General features: G+C 37.5%; 1 protein-coding gene across 2 annotated transcripts; it reads right to left on the reverse strand.

Annotated features, from left to right (window-relative positions):
* Positions 1-975: 975 nt before the first annotated feature.
* Positions 976-17155, reverse strand: LOC113674466 (threonine--tRNA ligase 1, cytoplasmic). Of its 2 annotated transcripts, none has more exons than XM_089204714.1 (23): positions 16968-17155; positions 16625-16871; positions 14302-14383; positions 13511-13610; positions 13240-13273; positions 12994-13075; positions 12102-12231; positions 11454-11571; positions 10675-10739; positions 10279-10357; positions 9848-9931; positions 9263-9325; positions 8927-9025; positions 7903-7998; positions 7744-7814; positions 7054-7216; positions 6590-6727; positions 5736-5813; positions 5168-5268; positions 4202-4306; positions 3799-3871; positions 3055-3169; positions 976-1989 (listed from the first exon to the last, which is right to left on the reverse strand). In XM_089204714.1, the coding sequence occupies exons 2-23, from the start codon at positions 16808-16810 to the stop codon at positions 1841-1843; spliced, it is 2211 nt and encodes a 736-aa protein (XP_089060840.1). In that variant the 5' UTR covers positions 16811-16871; positions 16968-17155; the 3' UTR covers positions 976-1840. The 2 variants fall into 2 exon arrangements, with proteins under 2 accessions (XP_089060840.1, XP_089060842.1); XM_089204716.1 differs by having other exon boundaries at positions 16290-16871; positions 16968-17122.
* Between the last annotated feature and the right edge of the window lie 409 nt (positions 17156-17564).

A 17564-nucleotide genomic window follows, 5' to 3' on the forward strand; every position in this document is an offset into this window, starting at 1 on the left:
GTTTGAATGTTGACTAGGCAACCTTACAAGGCGAAGTATCTGCATAATTGTCACGCAATGTTTCCCAAGGCACACGCACGGAGCTAAAGATGAGATATAATCTAAGAAAATTCCACCGGAATTTTTAAGAAGCTATGAGTTAGGTCGCGAGGTTTGTTACCGGTCGGAAATTCCATATATAATCACAGTTTATTTTCATACGTGACTCGTAATGTGAATTCTTGGAACTCTACAGGAACACAAATCTAAGACCACGTGCGTAACGTATCGATTCTCATGCGGCAGTGATAACAAAACGCAGCGAGCTGTTTACTTTTTCTGGTCATTTATATAACGTAGTCATCAAGATTTCCGAACAAGTTTTGATAGAGAGAAATGCAATTACTTGACATTCCACATTTTAACCACAAAAAGGACAACGTGGTGGAGCAGAAGTAGTACGCTTCAAAAGCATATTCTGCCCCGAAAGGAAAGTTTATTTCAAAGTAGTGTCCATCTCAAACTTCCAAAGGAAATTCAAGATATTAGCTACGCATAAACCCAACCCTGAACTTTTTGTGTCAGCTCCAACTCCATTCCTCTCTCGGTTAATGCTTAAATCGAATAAATATATCCTCACTTCCGTCTCTATCACTGTCTATGTAATCATAACCGTCCGTCTGTCTGCCTTCCTTGTGCTCTTGTTCTCTCGGTTCCATCCCTTTTTTCCTTGACCAAAACCGGAACTACGTCACGTGTAATTATTTTTAACACTGTACAAAAAGGAAATAAGTTACTCCTCGTTCTTTATGTAAGGGGTTTCACTGGCGCTCTGTGAAATTACTTTCTTAAAACAGGATCTAACCAAAACTTTTCACTAGCAGAAAATAAGTATAAAAGTATTTCAGTAACAAAAACAACAAAAAGGAAAACAAGAACACCCGCCAAAGGCGAAGAATAACTAGTAAGAACAAACCAACCACTCTGAGACGCATCAAAAGTAAGTTCTCACATTATTTTAATAATAGCCATGTTGTCATTGCCACATGCAATTCACACAGACATCCTCGTCTTTTCACAGCACGTCTAAATACTAACTACGTCTGTAAACTTAACCTTCCCCTGAGGTTTACTTTTAACAAATTTCATACATTTCATTTTGTGAATTAGAGTAAAGAATTCTTAATGCACGGCAAGCTAATAGAGGACGTGACACTACGGCAAACCAATTTGAAAATGTGGTACTAATAGATTACCACAAAACGGAAACAAAAATAAAAACAAGTTTAAGCAGTTGCTTATGGTTAGTTTGAATGGAATAGGAAAGGGCGGAGCGGAAATCCATATAGCTTTGGTTAGCTGCTATTATTATTCAGCAATAACGTATTACGAATCGTCATGAAAAATTTCTTTTTTTTTTTTTCAAAATCTGTTGAGTGGAGTTAGTCCTACATTAACCTTCTAACCCCCTAAGAGTGACTGGCGTCCTAATACTCCTCACAATATCACCTCTGAATCAAACTTTAAGGTCACAAGAATGAGGGTAATGACCACCGACTAGAGAAAATGTTAATTGTTTCACAAATTTTCCTTGGCAGCACCTCAGGAAACGTATACAGCATGGAGAGAATGCATACTGATACTGTATTAAGGTGCAAAGAGTTCAATACAATACCATATACTGACATGTGTTAGGTCGTGTTACACCTAAAAGATATACTTTTTGTCCTGTAGTCACATTGAACAACTTCCTAAAACTAATTTCCAGCCCCTGCCTCCCTATTTCCCCTCTTCTTTCCCTTTTTTATTTGCTGGTTATAGCAATTTACGAAAGAACCATGCGTTCTAAATTATTGTCATTTCAAAATTCCTCCTCGCTGTCCCTGACTCGTTCCTTGGAGAGATGGGCAAACTTTTCAAGCACTTCATCGACAGTCTTCTCCCCGTGAACTTTATTGTCGCGAGTACGGACATTGACCGTGTTGGAATTTTCTTCCTTTTCGCCCACAACTGAAAGGAAACAAGATGAAACAATTTCAACCCTAAGGAGCTTACCGTCTGTTGGATGCGAGACCTTTAGCAAACCTCGACGGCAACGGCAACGAGACTATTGCGAAACAAAAGCCGATGTAATTAGGAAAAAAAACACTCAATGTGTTCGTTTTAATATTCTGTACATTTTGAAACCAACATAACATCGCCAAAATGGGCCTGGTTCGAGAACTAGAACCCTGACAACGAAATATTTATGTTTCTTTTTGGAAATCAATGCTGTTCACAAGTCATGCTGAGGTTGAAATGTGGCTCCTGTAAAGACGGTTAAGACATTCAGCCGTTCGCCAAATTCTTACGAACAGAAATCAACATTATTCTTAAGAATTTCGCGAAGGGCTGAATTCATTTCATAGTCGACGGTTCTGTCCAGGTTGCGGTCCTGACGGAACAAGGTCTCAACTGTTAACAGCCGACAGAAGGCTGTTAACATCTGATCGTTAAACACCCTAAAAGGTCTACGCACATAGGAGAAAGAAGCAATTTTCTGAAATAGCGGTTCATCGTGAAAATCAGTTCGTTACCTGAAATCATCGACAGGTCAATTTACTACTTTTTTAATTTATACGTAATCAGATTCCCACTTCATAACTCGGTATTCAGTAGTGCACCCAATTAGTAAATGAGTGGCACGTGATCAAACTCGATCGAAACAAAATTTACTCTCGTTGCCATTTTGCTATTGCTTTAATAGCAGTTCAACTTTGAAAACCACTTAAAATCTTCTTACTGTCAAATGTCAGTTCATTTCATTTATTTATAAAATGGGGGTGTGAGGCGGGGATAAAAAATTGGAGCGCGACGTGTTTAATGATGGTAGTTTGTGCTCACTTTCCCTTCTTCCTCCCCTTGGCATGCTGAATTCGCAGGCGCCTTTGAATTCAATGAAGGAGAATTCATTCTACCATAGCTATTTTTTGTTCTTGCATTTGAAGTATAAAATTTTGCGTCGAAGCAAAAAGTATCAATTAGAATTCCCACACTGCATCTTTCTTTTCAGCAATACACAGTAAGTTGTCTTACCAAATATGAAGTTGTACTGAGCAAGCTGTGCGTTCCTGATCTTCTTGTTCAGTGTGGTGCCATGATCGAGGTCAACATCGGCCTGATAACCTGCACTGAACACGGTAGTCTTCACCTACACAACAAAATACGACACTATTAAATACCATTTCCGATTTGTAAATTCTCACTTCTGGCCGTAAGAGCAGTTTTAGATCATGTATCAAAAGTGATCCGCAGAGGCTTGAATAAATGTTTCCATAAGCGGCTGCCGATGGTGTGATAGGCTGCTGTGCCCTAAGACAAAACCCTTACGCGCGCGTAAACTTGTCGACACGCGTGGCACCGTGGAAGTGTTTTCGTTAAGTCCTTGAAAATGCAAAGGAAGGGAGGATTCCCGCATGTTAATGAAATCCTTACAGCTGCGAGACTGAAATCCACTTCCAGTTATAGTGCTTCCTTGCTAAGAAACGAATAATAGCCGCAAGAAAACCAGATTAACGCCATCGGCACGAAATTTGGAGTCTCCCAGAAAAGATATACAGTTGTGAACATGAATCGTAATGAAATACAATCTTTTAGAAGTGCTACCGTTTATCTCACGATGTCGTCATTTCAGGTGTTGATGGTGAAGTTTCGACTCCATCATTTACATTGAATAGAAATTATTGTGAAGTGTGGTCATATGCATTACTAGACATGCTCTGACGAGGAATGGCGCCACTAGTACGCATGGATAACATTTAAATGAAAGTATTTACATACCTTGACTGCATAGTCTTCGTACTTAGGGGAAACAGGAATGACGATGGCTTGAGTTGGAGAAAGCCAGAACGGCCTGCAACAACAAAATAAAACAGTTTACAAATCACAAAATCAATCACTGGAGCAGTTTTCAATTGAATGTCGAAAGAAATCCGGGATTACTTTGTTTTTGCTTTACTTCGTTATGTGGTTGGTTTAGAAGACTCGCGCCACTTTCTTAACCAATCAGATGCAAAACTACAACAAATCACGCTCTGATTGGCTCATAAAAGTAATTTCCTTTCTATTGATTGGCTGTTGTGACTACTTTGGTTTTGGTTTTGCGACACTCAATACAAAAGCACTCTATTCATCTACTGTTTATCGTTTATTACCAATAAATAAGGTACTACTCGTTATTTACCATTTCCCACCAAAATTCTCAGTAAGGACAGCAATCATTCTCTCTACGGAGCCCAATATGGCGCGGTGAATGATGACAGGCCTTTTCTTCTCATCGCCATCGCCACTAAATCATCAAATGACACAACAACAATACAGAAATTCAACTACAACACCTTATCTATGCGCCATTATATTGATTCAGCCATGTTAAATAGCCTGACCATCTCCTTTCAGGACTTTATCAGTAAGCTACTCATTAAATATAATCTTGAAAATTTGTCTTAATTATATGTTTTATTGAGAAGTACTCCAGCCTCCTCAAAGACAATATACCGTATAATGTATTGTAAGTAACTGTATATTCAGAAAGTAACATTGTAAGTAGATTATTGTATTATTAGTAGTGTAAGTAGCCCGAATTGCTAGTAATTATATTTTTTGTAAGTAACCATATTCAGTACTGTATTGCTAGCACGAGTAACCTACATTGTAAACATCATAAGTATTTTTCTGTAAATAGAGTAGCGTAATGAGTCTTGCATTGTAAGTAATGTTTTTGTAGAATTGTGTTTTGTGATAAAAGCAAAGGTTTAAAAAGAGACAAAATAAAACAAAAAATAATTATTATTTCCACTTGAGTGTGCAACACCCCATCGTATCTACAGTAGAGGTTTTTCATACGAACATATTCTTCACTCAGTGGCTCATACTCTTCACTATCAGTAGCGACAGACAGAAGCTGCGGGATATTTGAGGGAGGGGGGGGGGGGGAATTAGAAAATCACGAGTCTGTGACATATTTTTCGGCCTTCACTCCAGTATAAATTGCCATTTAAAGGTTGGATTACCAAATCCAACAGAAAAACGTCAATGAACTAGCTTCGCTCAAGTTAAAGATCTTTTATAAGAGAAAAAAAAACGCTATGACAGTCTTCGCCAATCTCTCGATGAGAAGACTGAAAACTAACATCCGACCTTCTCTTACCTGACAAAAGTTAGGTTGAATCTTTCTGGCAGCTGGAAGTCAAGTTGTATGGTTGCACACTGGTGATACCGGCGGAGTGCGTCTTGAATCTGAATATCAATCTGGCAAAGAAAAACATGGATCACACTGACAACTAAAGCGCACCTTAAACAGGACCAGTGATAGTGCCAAGTACCTTTGAATTCATCCAAACTGATCACAAACTTGGTTATATTCCACAAGTAAAAAAAAGCTACCTAAAAGAGTTATTTGCTCAGGAAGAAGTCACTTCACTGTTTACCATTTAATTGACTATCAGTAGTGCACGACTTTCTTATCAATCCAAAGCTCCTTGAAAGCTGGCCGCTGTGGACAAGCTTTTGGAGCCTACGGTAGTCATACGATTCTCAGCGGTTCAATACTGCTGCGCAAAGAAATGCCCGGATGTTTACAGGAATCGATGGACCGACCGACCGACCGACCGAAATTTCTCCCCGTTAACTGCGGAACTCGGTCATTTCCATGAAATTCACTCGATAAAAACCGAACCGCCCCACAGACACAGAAAATTTGTGAGCTAGTGGTGTACCTTGGGTCCATAAAATGCTCCATCTCCTGGGTTCAACTTCCAAGTCATTCCAAACTCATTGAGACGTCGTTCCAGCTCCTAAATAAATCAATGACAAAACTCTATGACCTCCTGATCCTGGCACACCAACATCAAAATGAAAATTCTATACATTGTTCTCTATACATGTCCTATGCTACAAACAAGGAGAATTTGTTAAACGATCGAAAGATTCTTTGCTTGCTGATCAATCATTACTGGGCAAATTTTTCATGCAAAGGTTTAACACTGTACGCGATATGCACAGAAGCCTATATCTATTCATGTATTCTGAAACTTATTACAGACAGATCCCTAAGAGACGTTTTTTTTCACCCTGTCACGAGCGTGGGACAGAAAAAAAATTGGAATCTTCATGAAGAATCGAATCTGAAACCCTCAGACTCCACTTCGCTTTCAAACGGGAGTAAGAAACTTGTCTTCGTCTCACGCTTGTAAAAAAAAAGGAAACCATCGAGAGCTTAACAATTTTTTTGTTTCGTTTAAGACAGATCCAGTGAAAAAGAGCATTAGAGCAATTTTCAATTGAGTGCAAAATTAATCCGGGATTGCTTTCCTTTAGCTTTACTTCGTTATGTGATTGGTCCAGAAATCTCGTGCCAATTTTTTCCACCAATCAGATGCAAACTTAAACGAATCACGACTTGGTTGCCGCGTTTTCACACGCTTGACGCAGTTTGGTTGTTTTCATTTTGTGTTTTTTCATTGGCTCTTCAAGGTATTTTCCTTTCTTCTGATTGGCTGTTGTGATTACTTTGGTTTTGCTTTCACGACTCTCAATCGAAAAGCGCTACCACAGTGATCAGTAATCGCACCTTCTCAGCACTGTCCCAAAGCTCCAGCTTACCCATGTACTTCTCAGGTCTGGTGGACAGGAAAAGTTTGAAGGAGAAACCAAACTTGTTGTAGACGAACTTCAGGAAATCCAGGCAGCCTTTGATTTCTTCACCAATCTGAAATAAAAAGACAGGCACTGATAAGTCCCATTCAACCGTATACTCACGTCTTCAGAATTCCTTAATACCCACTGAAAACGTTTTTCTTGATACATCTAAGAAATATTACTTCCTGCTGGCTTAGAAAAATATCCTCAACTTTTGCTTCTGCCACGAATTATTTTTCCACTTGAAAATTTCCGACCTCTAACAACCACGTATTACAAGCATATCCCCAAATTTACGCACATAAGGAAAAACGCTCTCCAATACGTAAAAGACAGTGCAGATGATGGGTAATAGATCTTGGGAGTGAAAGGTTTAAGTTAAAGTAAAACTCGTACCTGATCTGGTCTACAAAAGATATGAGCATCATCTTGTTGAAATCTTCTGACTCGGGTCAGTCCAGTAAGTGTACCAGACAGTTCATTACGATGAAGCACTCCGAAGTCTGCCATCCTCAGTGGAAGCTCACGCCAAGACCGTGGACGATGGTCAAACATTACACTGGAAGAAAGTCAAATGTGAACAGAACATGCAAGAGGGTAACTCTTCTCGCAAGATAAAATCCATGATATCAAGATTTCACCTTATCTCTAAGAATCAAGGAGCAGATAAAAAGAGGACCTATTGGTGATTATTACATGGCGTGAGATTATGGCCGATAGAACGCGTGCTCTGATTGGCTATGAGCAAGATCAAAGAGGGGCATTATGTTCTCGTAATGACTACAGGCTGATTAGGGATTATGCAAATTTGGAAAAACACAAAGGCTCATTCAAGGACCAAGGCCTTTTTTTTCAATTTCATCGATGGTGATTAGTTGAAAAACCCCAATTTTTCACTATTTCACTTGCCAAGTTGTTATCGGACAGTTCAATACGCCAATCACATTCAAATTTGTAGAGGTAAAATAATCAGACTCCCGCTTCGCAGTCGTCCGATTTCGTCAACACTCATATGATTACAGACCGAATTGGACTCCACTCAGTCCTACTACCATTAAAAATTGAGAAGCCCAAGAGAATACATACCAATGTCCTGGACAATTCATGGGCTTTAGAGCGTACCGTTCCTTCTCCACCTCAAAAGAGAACATGTTTTCCTGGGAGAGAAACACTGTGATATTCAAAACGCTGCTTGTATTTAGAGTATCATAAGGATCAGAATAAAATATGACCTTTTATTCTTACAGAGTAATGCTGCCAGTGTCCCGAAGTCTCCCACAACTTAGTGCTATAGATGTTTGGTGAAATAACTTCCTGGAAACCTCGCTTTTTGTACTCTTCCTAATGTAATAAAAAGTAAGAGATTTGTGTGACGTTAGAATTCATTTGCACAAAGGTCTACAGATGACCAAAAAGGCCAATTTGGATGGGTGGTTGTCCCAGTATTCAAACAGTCATCAATCATCTCTGTGATTGGTCCAAAAATTACCGCTTAGGTCAGTTTGTTAGTTTTTACTTTGAGTTCTGATTGGGTTCTAGTGATTTTTCCATTTTTCTGATTGGCCATTGATATTTCTTTGATTTTGGTTTCAAGACGATCAATATTGAAATATGCTTTAACCCTTACTCCAGAGTTCAGCAAGCTAACTGATTGGCTTTTATTTTCCCTTTGATCTTCCTTTGCCATAATCCCAGAATAATATTGTGGTTTAACCTTTTAAAACCCAGAAGTGATTAACATGTAACTTCTTCTTGTAATATCCAAACGCTGTCCAGCAAACAGGAGACGAGACTACTCAAACTAATCAAGTGAAAGTTATTATCTTAATCTAACAGCAAATTCTCAAAACTTATTTCAAGGAAACCTGTAGCACCTAGAGGGGAGAATTAACAGTCAGATCTCAGGTAAATGGTGGAAACATGGTGGCAGAACAGTTAGCATGCAGGAGGTCCAGGCTTGAGGCTATACAGGCTAAACTTTTACAGTGCTTCTCTCCACCCAAGATTATAAATGAGTACAAACAACTCGTCAGGAAATGCAGACAAAATGCGTGGGGGTAACCATGCAATGGATTAGAATCCTATCCGAGTGGGAATAGAAATACTGCTAGTCCCAATATACTATGGAAACTGGGACAAGCTCTGGCTGAATGAGTGACTAGAGTACAGACTTTCACATTTTTTGAAAAAGAAATGATAAGAAGGAAATATCTTAGAACCAAAAAATTACTAGCAACTCCTGTTAGAGATATTTCAAAGGGAACAGTACCTTAAGGAAATTTATTAGTGTGTTGTAGATGTGAGCTCCTTTCGGCAAAAAGAAACAGCTTCCAGGGCTTAACTCATGGAAGAAAAACAATTCATGATCCTGAATAGGAAAAAAATCATCATTTAGCATAATGAATCTTGGCCCACCGCTGCTTAAACATACACTGTATTGATGAAACATTTTGCAATCAGATCACTTAGCATATGGCATGTTGTTGACTTTGTGACCACTATTTGAATAAAATATATAAATAAAAATCATTCTGATAGCTTGGAAACTAGCAATAAAGGGAGAATTAGGCAGCTCCCTAATATAAAAAAATGCTCATTCTCATACCCTGCCTAATTTTCTGTGATCTCTTTTAGCAGCTTCCTCCTGAAATTTCTTCCAATCTTTCATCTGGTTAAGTAAAAGAATAAAAAGTAGACTTCAGTGGGCTTGTATTGGCATAAAACAGTTTCATGTATGTTGGTTATTAAATATAATGGTGGTTGCGGTTCTTAATTCCCTAAAGCTGACCTTGGTTCTAACAAAGGCAAACTAGGGCAAACTAACTTTAAGATCAAGAAAATCTGGAAACCATAAGCCTATCCAACAATTTTTGAAATAATGCATAGCTTCTGTTAATATTTCTACCAAAAAAGTTTTTCACCTGCCACCACTTGGCTGTGAAGCTTTAACCAATGAAGAAATGTAACAAAATACACTCTGTAACTTAGTAAGGAAGGAATTTATATCATTAGAACAAAAAATCTAACCTCTTTATAAGTATTGCAAAAAACCTACTTATAAATTCAAGATTTCATAATACAAAAGTACAGAAACCAGAAATATGAGATGTTGGCACGGATGAAGTATACATACTCTCCTTTTTTCACTTAAAGAAATCATGTCTATTCCTAATAATTTTGTTGAATTCACCTGTTTCTCATTTGGGAATGAGATTCCATAGAGCCGCTGGAGAGATTCTGCTTCGCAGTTTCCTTCCCAGTAAGTGGCAGAGTTCTGAAGGCAGAGGAGTCAAAGGTCAATGTTGAAGTGCACTACATTTTACAGGCACAACACGCAAATAAAGGCAAACGATTGACTCAAAGGAAACATATTAAACATTATAATTGGCTTCTTAAACTTAGGCAGCTCAAAGAATTCAGTTCAGAAAATCAATGTAAACAACTTGAATGAATTTCAATATTTTACAATAATTTTTTTGGAAACTTTAGTTGAAATAGTAAAACTATGTTTGAGGTAAACAAAAAAATGGCAAATTTGGCCCCAGAAGGTCTAACATATCCTCACAATTCAGTGAATTAAAACAAAAGCATCTAACACAGTGCCTATACTTCATCATATACCTTAGTGACTGTCATGGCTTTTATCTTTCCAGTATGTCTTACATGAGGACCGCGGCACAAGTCAATAAGAGGCCCACACCTTAAACAACATAAACATCACAGCACTTTTAGCATCTTGTTGAAACATTCTATTCTTGTCAAAATGTACTTATCACTGCTCAGCTTCATAATTTAATCCTTTCACTCCCAAGGTTTCTTTTATTTCTTACTGTCTGCTACACAATTCTTATAATTATGTAAGTTTGGAGAATTTGGCATTGGATCAACTAATAATTCCCTAATTGATATTATTCTTTATTCTCATCACTTGCCTGTTTGATATTGTATTGATATTGTAAGGAGAAATTAATCTTGGTCAGTCATGGGAGTTAAAAGTAAATATATTTCCACACTTACCTGTAGACAGTGGTGGTGGGGGTTTTTACTTTTTCCCTTATAATCCTGCATTTAAATTCATTGTACTGTAAAAGAGAACAATGCCTTTAAAAATGACATAGCTGTAGATGTATTTTTTCCTCCTAAAAGGACCTACAATTCACATCAGACCAAGTTCCTCTTTGTACAAAACTTACAACAGTTAAGAATAACACAAGTATCTCTTAATATAACATACTAGTTACTTGTTACAAAACTTGTCCAGCCATTATACAAGATCTCAATAAAGATTCTGCCAGTGATGTGCCAAGTTTAGTCAGACATTGTCACGAGATTTAGACATTTGGTTTGCAGCTTTGAATGATCGATATTGTTAAAACAAAAGTGTACATTATAGCATTAATGTTCTAATATGGAGGGAAAATATTCAATTCTAAAGCTTTGCAATGGGTAGCCCAAGGGAAGGAGGTGGAGTTGGCTTTACAAAAATTCACCAAGGGGAAAAATGGGAGTCAACATTTTGCACCTAAATTGTTATCCAGATTTATTGTGCGAGGTGAACAACATGGATTTTTTTGGTTAAGAACCAACAATGTTTAGAACAAAGCATACTGCAAGCCTTTATACAGAAGTATATTGTTTCTGCAAAAGTATGAGGCACAAACAAATACCAATAAACAACTATTTCAAAGTAATGTAAATGCATTTGGGCGCAAGGGCAAGTGAAGAGAGAGGGAAGGGGGCCATATTGGAACACTTATGTTGCTGTGAGTCTCTACTAAATAATGAAAAAGTGATACCTTGAACATCTCTAAGAGGTCTTCTTTTGACAGCTCAAGTCTTACAAATGGTTGTTTCTCCTTCACAATGGACTTCGTCAAAGAATCAAGAGAGGGATAGTCATTGGATGACACCTGCCTAAGTCAGCACGAAGAATCCAGAGAGTGTAAGAGATGACATAATTATAATAAACAATAACATCTCACAAGAGCTGACATCTTAAAAAAGTTTCCAGGACTTTGAAGAACTTCAAAACAGTACAAACAAAAATTTTCCAACAATAGCTGAATAAGAAATAAAATTTAACCCATGCTTCCATAGGTTAAATTTCAATTCCAACATTTCTTGTTCAGGTGCATTTAATATTTATTATAATGCTATATAACTTTTGTGGATTAATAACAGGATCTGAGAAACTGTACACCTACCCCTCCCCTTGTAACTTGTTTAGGTGTGCAGTTGCTTTCATACTGATATTGATCAATTTTCAACATAAAGATTTAGTGTGAATTCCAACAATATCCCCAAATTAATATTTTTCTCACTTATCATCACCCTTCTGCATGAACCTGTATTGATAGTTGAAGGTGAAACTCCTTGGAACAGAGAGGTTACACTGGATTACTACAATAGTAGCACTGCAACTGAATACAAAGTGCATCCTTTACCTTCCATCCAAGAACATGTCATAGTAATATCCCTCTTCTATAGGAGGTCCATAACAAAGATACCCCCCATAATGTCTCTCCATGGCTTCACCCATAATATGGGCACTAGAATGCCAAAAGACTGCTTTGGCTATTTGATATAAAGAACAAATCTATAATTAATTTTAATTCAATAGCAACACCTAACAATAAAGAATGGTTAATTGCGTGGTATGATTATCCAGGCATGGTCATTTCCTGGCAGGACTGTTGCCACTGGCAGCAACTAATATTTTGCAACTTGGGTGGGAGGCTCTATTTGACTCAAGCACAGATTTGTTTGTCAGTTGAATGTGAAGTCTGTTTGGTGGAAACAGATTTTAAGTTTCGTCATAGCACTGTTGGCAGCAAAATTCAAGCATTGTTTGTCAGTCATTGTCATAAGTGAGGTTCAATCTGTCTGTAAATTTACACTCGTTCAGCTTAACCCTTTAACCCCTAAGAGTGATTAGCACCAAATTTCTCCTTACAATATCATCCCTGAATCACATATTTAGGTTACGAGAATAAAGGAAACCAACTAAAGAAGCTCTTGATTGTTAAACAAATTCTCTTTGTCAGTACCTTAAGAAGTGTATTGAGCATAGTATAGAGAGTTTGCATACTGATGTTAAGGTGTGAAGGGCTAAAAAACAACCTTAGCCAATCACTTCACATAGGCTTTTTGTAGGACCCCTTACCCATCAAATGACACTATTATTCATGAGTTACTTCACTTTGGCGTTGACCTCCAGATGAACACCTTTTGATTAGACTTCATAAAATATTGAATACTCTATGTGGGAATGGCTATTACAGAACAGTAGTAAAATTACTCATAAAAACACAATCAATCTTGACTGTCCTCAATTACCTTCATCGTCTTCAAATTTTAAAAATTCTAGAGTACAGTCTCCTTCAAGAACTCTGTCCAAATCAAACACTTCACCATTAACCTAAAATGTAATTACACATAACTTTTTTAGGCTTTGATACTCCACACAGTGTACCTCAAAATGTAAGTGTGAAAATTGCAAAAGGAAAATAAACCTCTTCAAAACTCAAAACTACTATATCTGAAGTAGATATACCAGTAATACTTTTAGAACAACAAACTCACCTTGCAAACAACAGTGTTATCAGCAAGTCCTTGGCTACAAAACAAAAGAGGAAATGATACAAGTGAAATTGTAGCTTAGGAAAAGCTTCAGGTTATCCAGCTATAGTTTCCTCAGTACAGTTGACTTTACATTTTCAAGTTAAAAAAAGGCCATTCACAGTCTATTAGTTGCAACAGTTCAACTTCTATATCAGCTGCTTGTGTGGGTCTTCATACATGTATCTCTGGGCAATCAAAGGATTGAACAGGTTTTGACAAATCTAAACCATACCTAATAGAACTTGCTATATCATAAGGGGTTGTCTTCCAGGCCTGTCCATCTACAACTTTACCATCTCGTAGAGTCACCTTAATTGGTGTTTTATCTTTGGCTACAATGAAGAAAGAATTTTCAGCACAAAAAAAGTTTGGAAATGTTGGTGATAACTGCACTTTCTATAAAAACCAATAAACTTCTTACTCCTTCATGCCATTTTAATTTAACAAATGCATGCCACACCTGTTGTCACATTCAAGAGTGATCAAAATCTAAATCCTCCTTGGAATTTAGTTACTCTCCTTGCAAGAAAGCAATAAGAGGTAGGAAAATTATCAACTAGAGAGAATTTTTAGGATGAACCACCATTCACATAACTACAGTGTAGCCAACAAAGAAATAATCTGTCATCAGTTAAGGAAGCTAACATAAAGTAAACAAAGTATAACTCAAGACAAAGCAGCTTGGCACTGATTCCTTGCTAGGGTAGTAATGATAATTTGATACCTCTTAACCCTTTAACTCCCATGAGTGACCAAGACAGAATTTCTCTTTGTGATATCAATACAATATCAAGCAGACAAGTAATGAGAATAATGAGATATTTCAATTAGAGGATTATCAGTTGATCTAACACCAGATTCTAAGAGCTTAAATTATACAAATTGCATTGCAGATAGTTAGGAGAATCGCTAATGAGATGTTAAGAGCAAAAAGGCTAAATAACAACCATGCATTACATGATTGTCCCTATCCCCTCTAGTTGGTCACCACTACACTAAAGAACAAAATAAACAATTCTATACCTTCAATTTTAGCATCATATTCTGCCTTCAGTCTATCAAAAAGCTTTACTCTTTCATCTAAAAAGGCTGGAGGTGGGTTCAACTAAAAAGCAATTATTACATTTGTTAGGAAAAAAAAGTAAGACCTCTCGGCTAACGTATAAAGGATATTGCACTGGCATTCAATGTTAGGTATAATCAAATGCGACAATGATTACAGATAGAAAGAGCCTTGCAAGAAAAAAAAAACATATATCTAAGGTTATCATTTTGAGTAACCAGACTGTAGTACAAGTGTACGAGTAGGTTGCACTAAACAGTATTATTTTCATCAATGTCATGTTTCCATGCTGATAATTGAGCAACAGACATTCAGAATAGAGGGCTTGTTTCACAGAGAAGCCAGTGAAATGTTGATATGAAAGAGCTGAAATGACAACAAACAACAAGCCACTCACACAAAATTAAGACAGCAACAAAGAGAAAAGTGAAATCAACTACAACATTGGTGTTTTAAACATTAGTCAGCAACTAGCAGCACTTTTGGCAGAAGAAATTGTATTTCATTATAAAGTTAAATTTTCCAAAGTACTTCCTCTTTGTATTGTGACATTAAATTGTTTGAAAAGGTTTGAAACTCAGATGGAGGACATTTAGACCTCCCCTCCTAACAGGACCTTGACAGTGGAAAGCACCAGTTTCCAGTTTATTTTGATAACCCTAGATATGTACAATATTGTGCCCAACATAATCAAAGTGAAACTGAATTTTCAATAAAAAATTACATATTTCATTCCAATGCAAAAATTTTAAAAAATTTTGCCTTTTTTCCTGGGTGCCTTTTGTTTCAACTAACACATAATTTCAAGTGATAATTTGCCCTGAAGTCCTCTGAGGAAATTTTTCCTGGACCCAAAAATGCAGTAAATTTTCACTCCTTCTTTAAGTCAAATGACGATATTAGCACTGTAAAAGTCACTTGAGTGTTGAAAAGAAAGATGCTTCATTGAACAATTTGAATGTGCGACAATTTCACTTGTTGGAGAGATAACCCAAAGGCTTTTTGGCACAATACAAAGTTCACTTTCAACAAAGAACAAATGATTCTTATTTTTGTACCGAACGTCAAAATTTCCGAGAACTAGAATAGACACGTTTATCTGTGTAGAACAGTTAAACGTTCCGCAAGATTTCCGCATAAAGATATTTTATTAAGAAAACATTGGCCAAAAAGATGGTTTACTTCTGGGGTGAGAGCTTTGTTCTCGTTAAGAACGAAGTTAACCGAAAATCTTTCTAAATGTTCTTTTTTACTTGTACAAAACAGAAATCAAAATATTGCATCAGCCGTTTAGCGGAACTGACCTGCAGTTTATGTCAGTAATCGATAATTTACAATTAAATCTTAATTACGGCATACAACATCTCAGTGAATTGTAAGAATGTTAAATTTAACACAATGCACAGGGTCTGAAGGAGGAACCAAGATCGAATCTATCAGTTTTGGATGAGCGCCCGTGAACATGCAAATTAGATGTCCTCCAGATGCTAACTTAACCGTTGACCTCGTAAGATGTCTATGTTCTGAACGAAACTTAGCAAGATTCAATTCCTTCTTGATGAAACAGATGGTACGTACAACAAAGCCACAGACATGACAGCTACGTCACATCAAATCCTGTGCATTGCGTTAAAGCTAACGCGATGCACAGGATCAGAATGAGGAACCAAGATCGAAGCTACCAATTTGGGATAAGTGCACGTGAACATGCAAATTAGATGTTCTCTAGTAGCTAAATTTATCTCAACACTTAGTCGTTGACCTCGCAAGATGTCTTCGTTCTGAACGAAACTTAACAAGATTCAGTTCCTTCTTAATGAACCTGATGGTAAGTACAACAAAGCCACGGACATCACAATTGCAAAGACAAAAGACTTCATTTTCCAGACAGTATTTTTGCTATTTAGAGAGAGATCGACACGTACACTCGCACTCTTTCGTGACTTACTTCCAACGGAAATCCGCCTGTTTCTGCTTTCTTTTTCTTGTCTCCACCTTTAGCTCCTGCTTTTGCCTTAGGATCCTTTTCTTCCATATTCAAGTTTCCTACTTTCTCCTCGAGGCCACTATTATTCGACATTCCAAACGCTTATTTAGTAACCAACGTGGGAAGTGACAAAAATTTCGAGCGAGAAATTAGTGCATGTAAGGCGCACGCTTAAGAGCCAACTCAGCTGAAATCTCGTGGACTCAGACAAGATGGCGGATTAAACCTCTTACAAAATTACCGTACTTTTGACTTTTGTTTCTTTACCACTTAAAAGATTATGTCAATTTTCTTACCTCCAAAGGATATTCCACTATATCATCAGTAGGTCTGATAGGTCCAGAACCACAGCAACAGAATAACCTCAACGGTTTGCCATGTCGAAACACATCTTCATAAAAATCCTTGATTTTTGTCGTTCGTGGTTTTAAGATCGTTGAGGTGGTTTGCCGTCGCAATGCAACGGCTAGCGTCCTGATCATAATATCTTACGATGATTGATGACGGCATAACAGTTACGACTGACATCGATCAAGCGCCGAGCTGATAAGAGACAGATTTTAGAACAATATTAATTAAACTCCTGCAAGTTCCTGCAATAGTTACTTTAATATCAAGAGTAGACGCGTTCATACTTACTGCTAACACTGTGGATGGAGTTACGTTATTTGACCGAAAGGTTAATTCTTGTTTCTTTGAAGTCATATCATTTAAATCCACTCACTGACAGCCTTTTCCATCGCTGTGTTTCGTACTCTCCAGTAAACTTTTAAGTTGAGAGGGAAACATTTCTTAGCTCGGTACCAGACTGCTCCTTTTTTTAGACTGGACGTAACGCAATGCATACTGTGGTCGTGTGCTAGTTACGCAATTTCAAATTTCCCCTTAGCATGGCTTGTTTTAACAACTTGATGATCCATTTCGAACATAGCCGATATCAGCTTACTACTTTCTCATTCGAAAACTTACAGCGTCGAGGCAAGCGAACACTAAAGGCTATGCCTCTTCAAAATCGTAGTTTGTCACGCGTTTGTTCCAATTCGGTGTTTAAAATGCTCAATGGTCGTCTTCCGATGAAAGAAGAATTCCAAGGACCCAAAACAACTTAGAATATCATCAGAAACTCCCCTCAGCTTTCTTGATGGGCGCTTGGGAGTATCTTGCAACGTTCCTCCAAGATTATTTCAAGGGGTGACCCGATTGGGTGACGCTTTAAGACCGCGAGTAGATGAGGTT

Source organism: Pocillopora damicornis, chromosome 4 (assembly GCF_964200805.1).
Source record: "Pocillopora damicornis chromosome 4, jaPocDami1.2, whole genome shotgun sequence".
Classification (NCBI taxonomy): Eukaryota; Metazoa; Cnidaria; class Anthozoa; order Scleractinia; family Pocilloporidae; genus Pocillopora; species Pocillopora damicornis.

What these genes read in the sequence shown, in the direction of transcription:
- LOC113674466 (XM_089204714.1), bottom strand. Translation starts at nt 16,810, where the DNA reads ATGATCAGGACGCTAGCCGTTGCATTGCGACGGCAAACCACCTCAACG. An exon ending in AAAATTTGAAGACGATGAAG is followed by an intron (nt 12,232 to 12,993) that starts GTAATTGAGGAC and finishes TATATCAAATAG; the next exon opens with CCAAAGCAGTCTTTTGGCAT. An exon ending in CATTCCCAAATGAGAAACAG is followed by an intron (nt 9,326 to 9,847) that starts GTGAATTCAACA and finishes TTACTTAACCAG; the next exon opens with ATGAAAGATTGGAAGAAATT.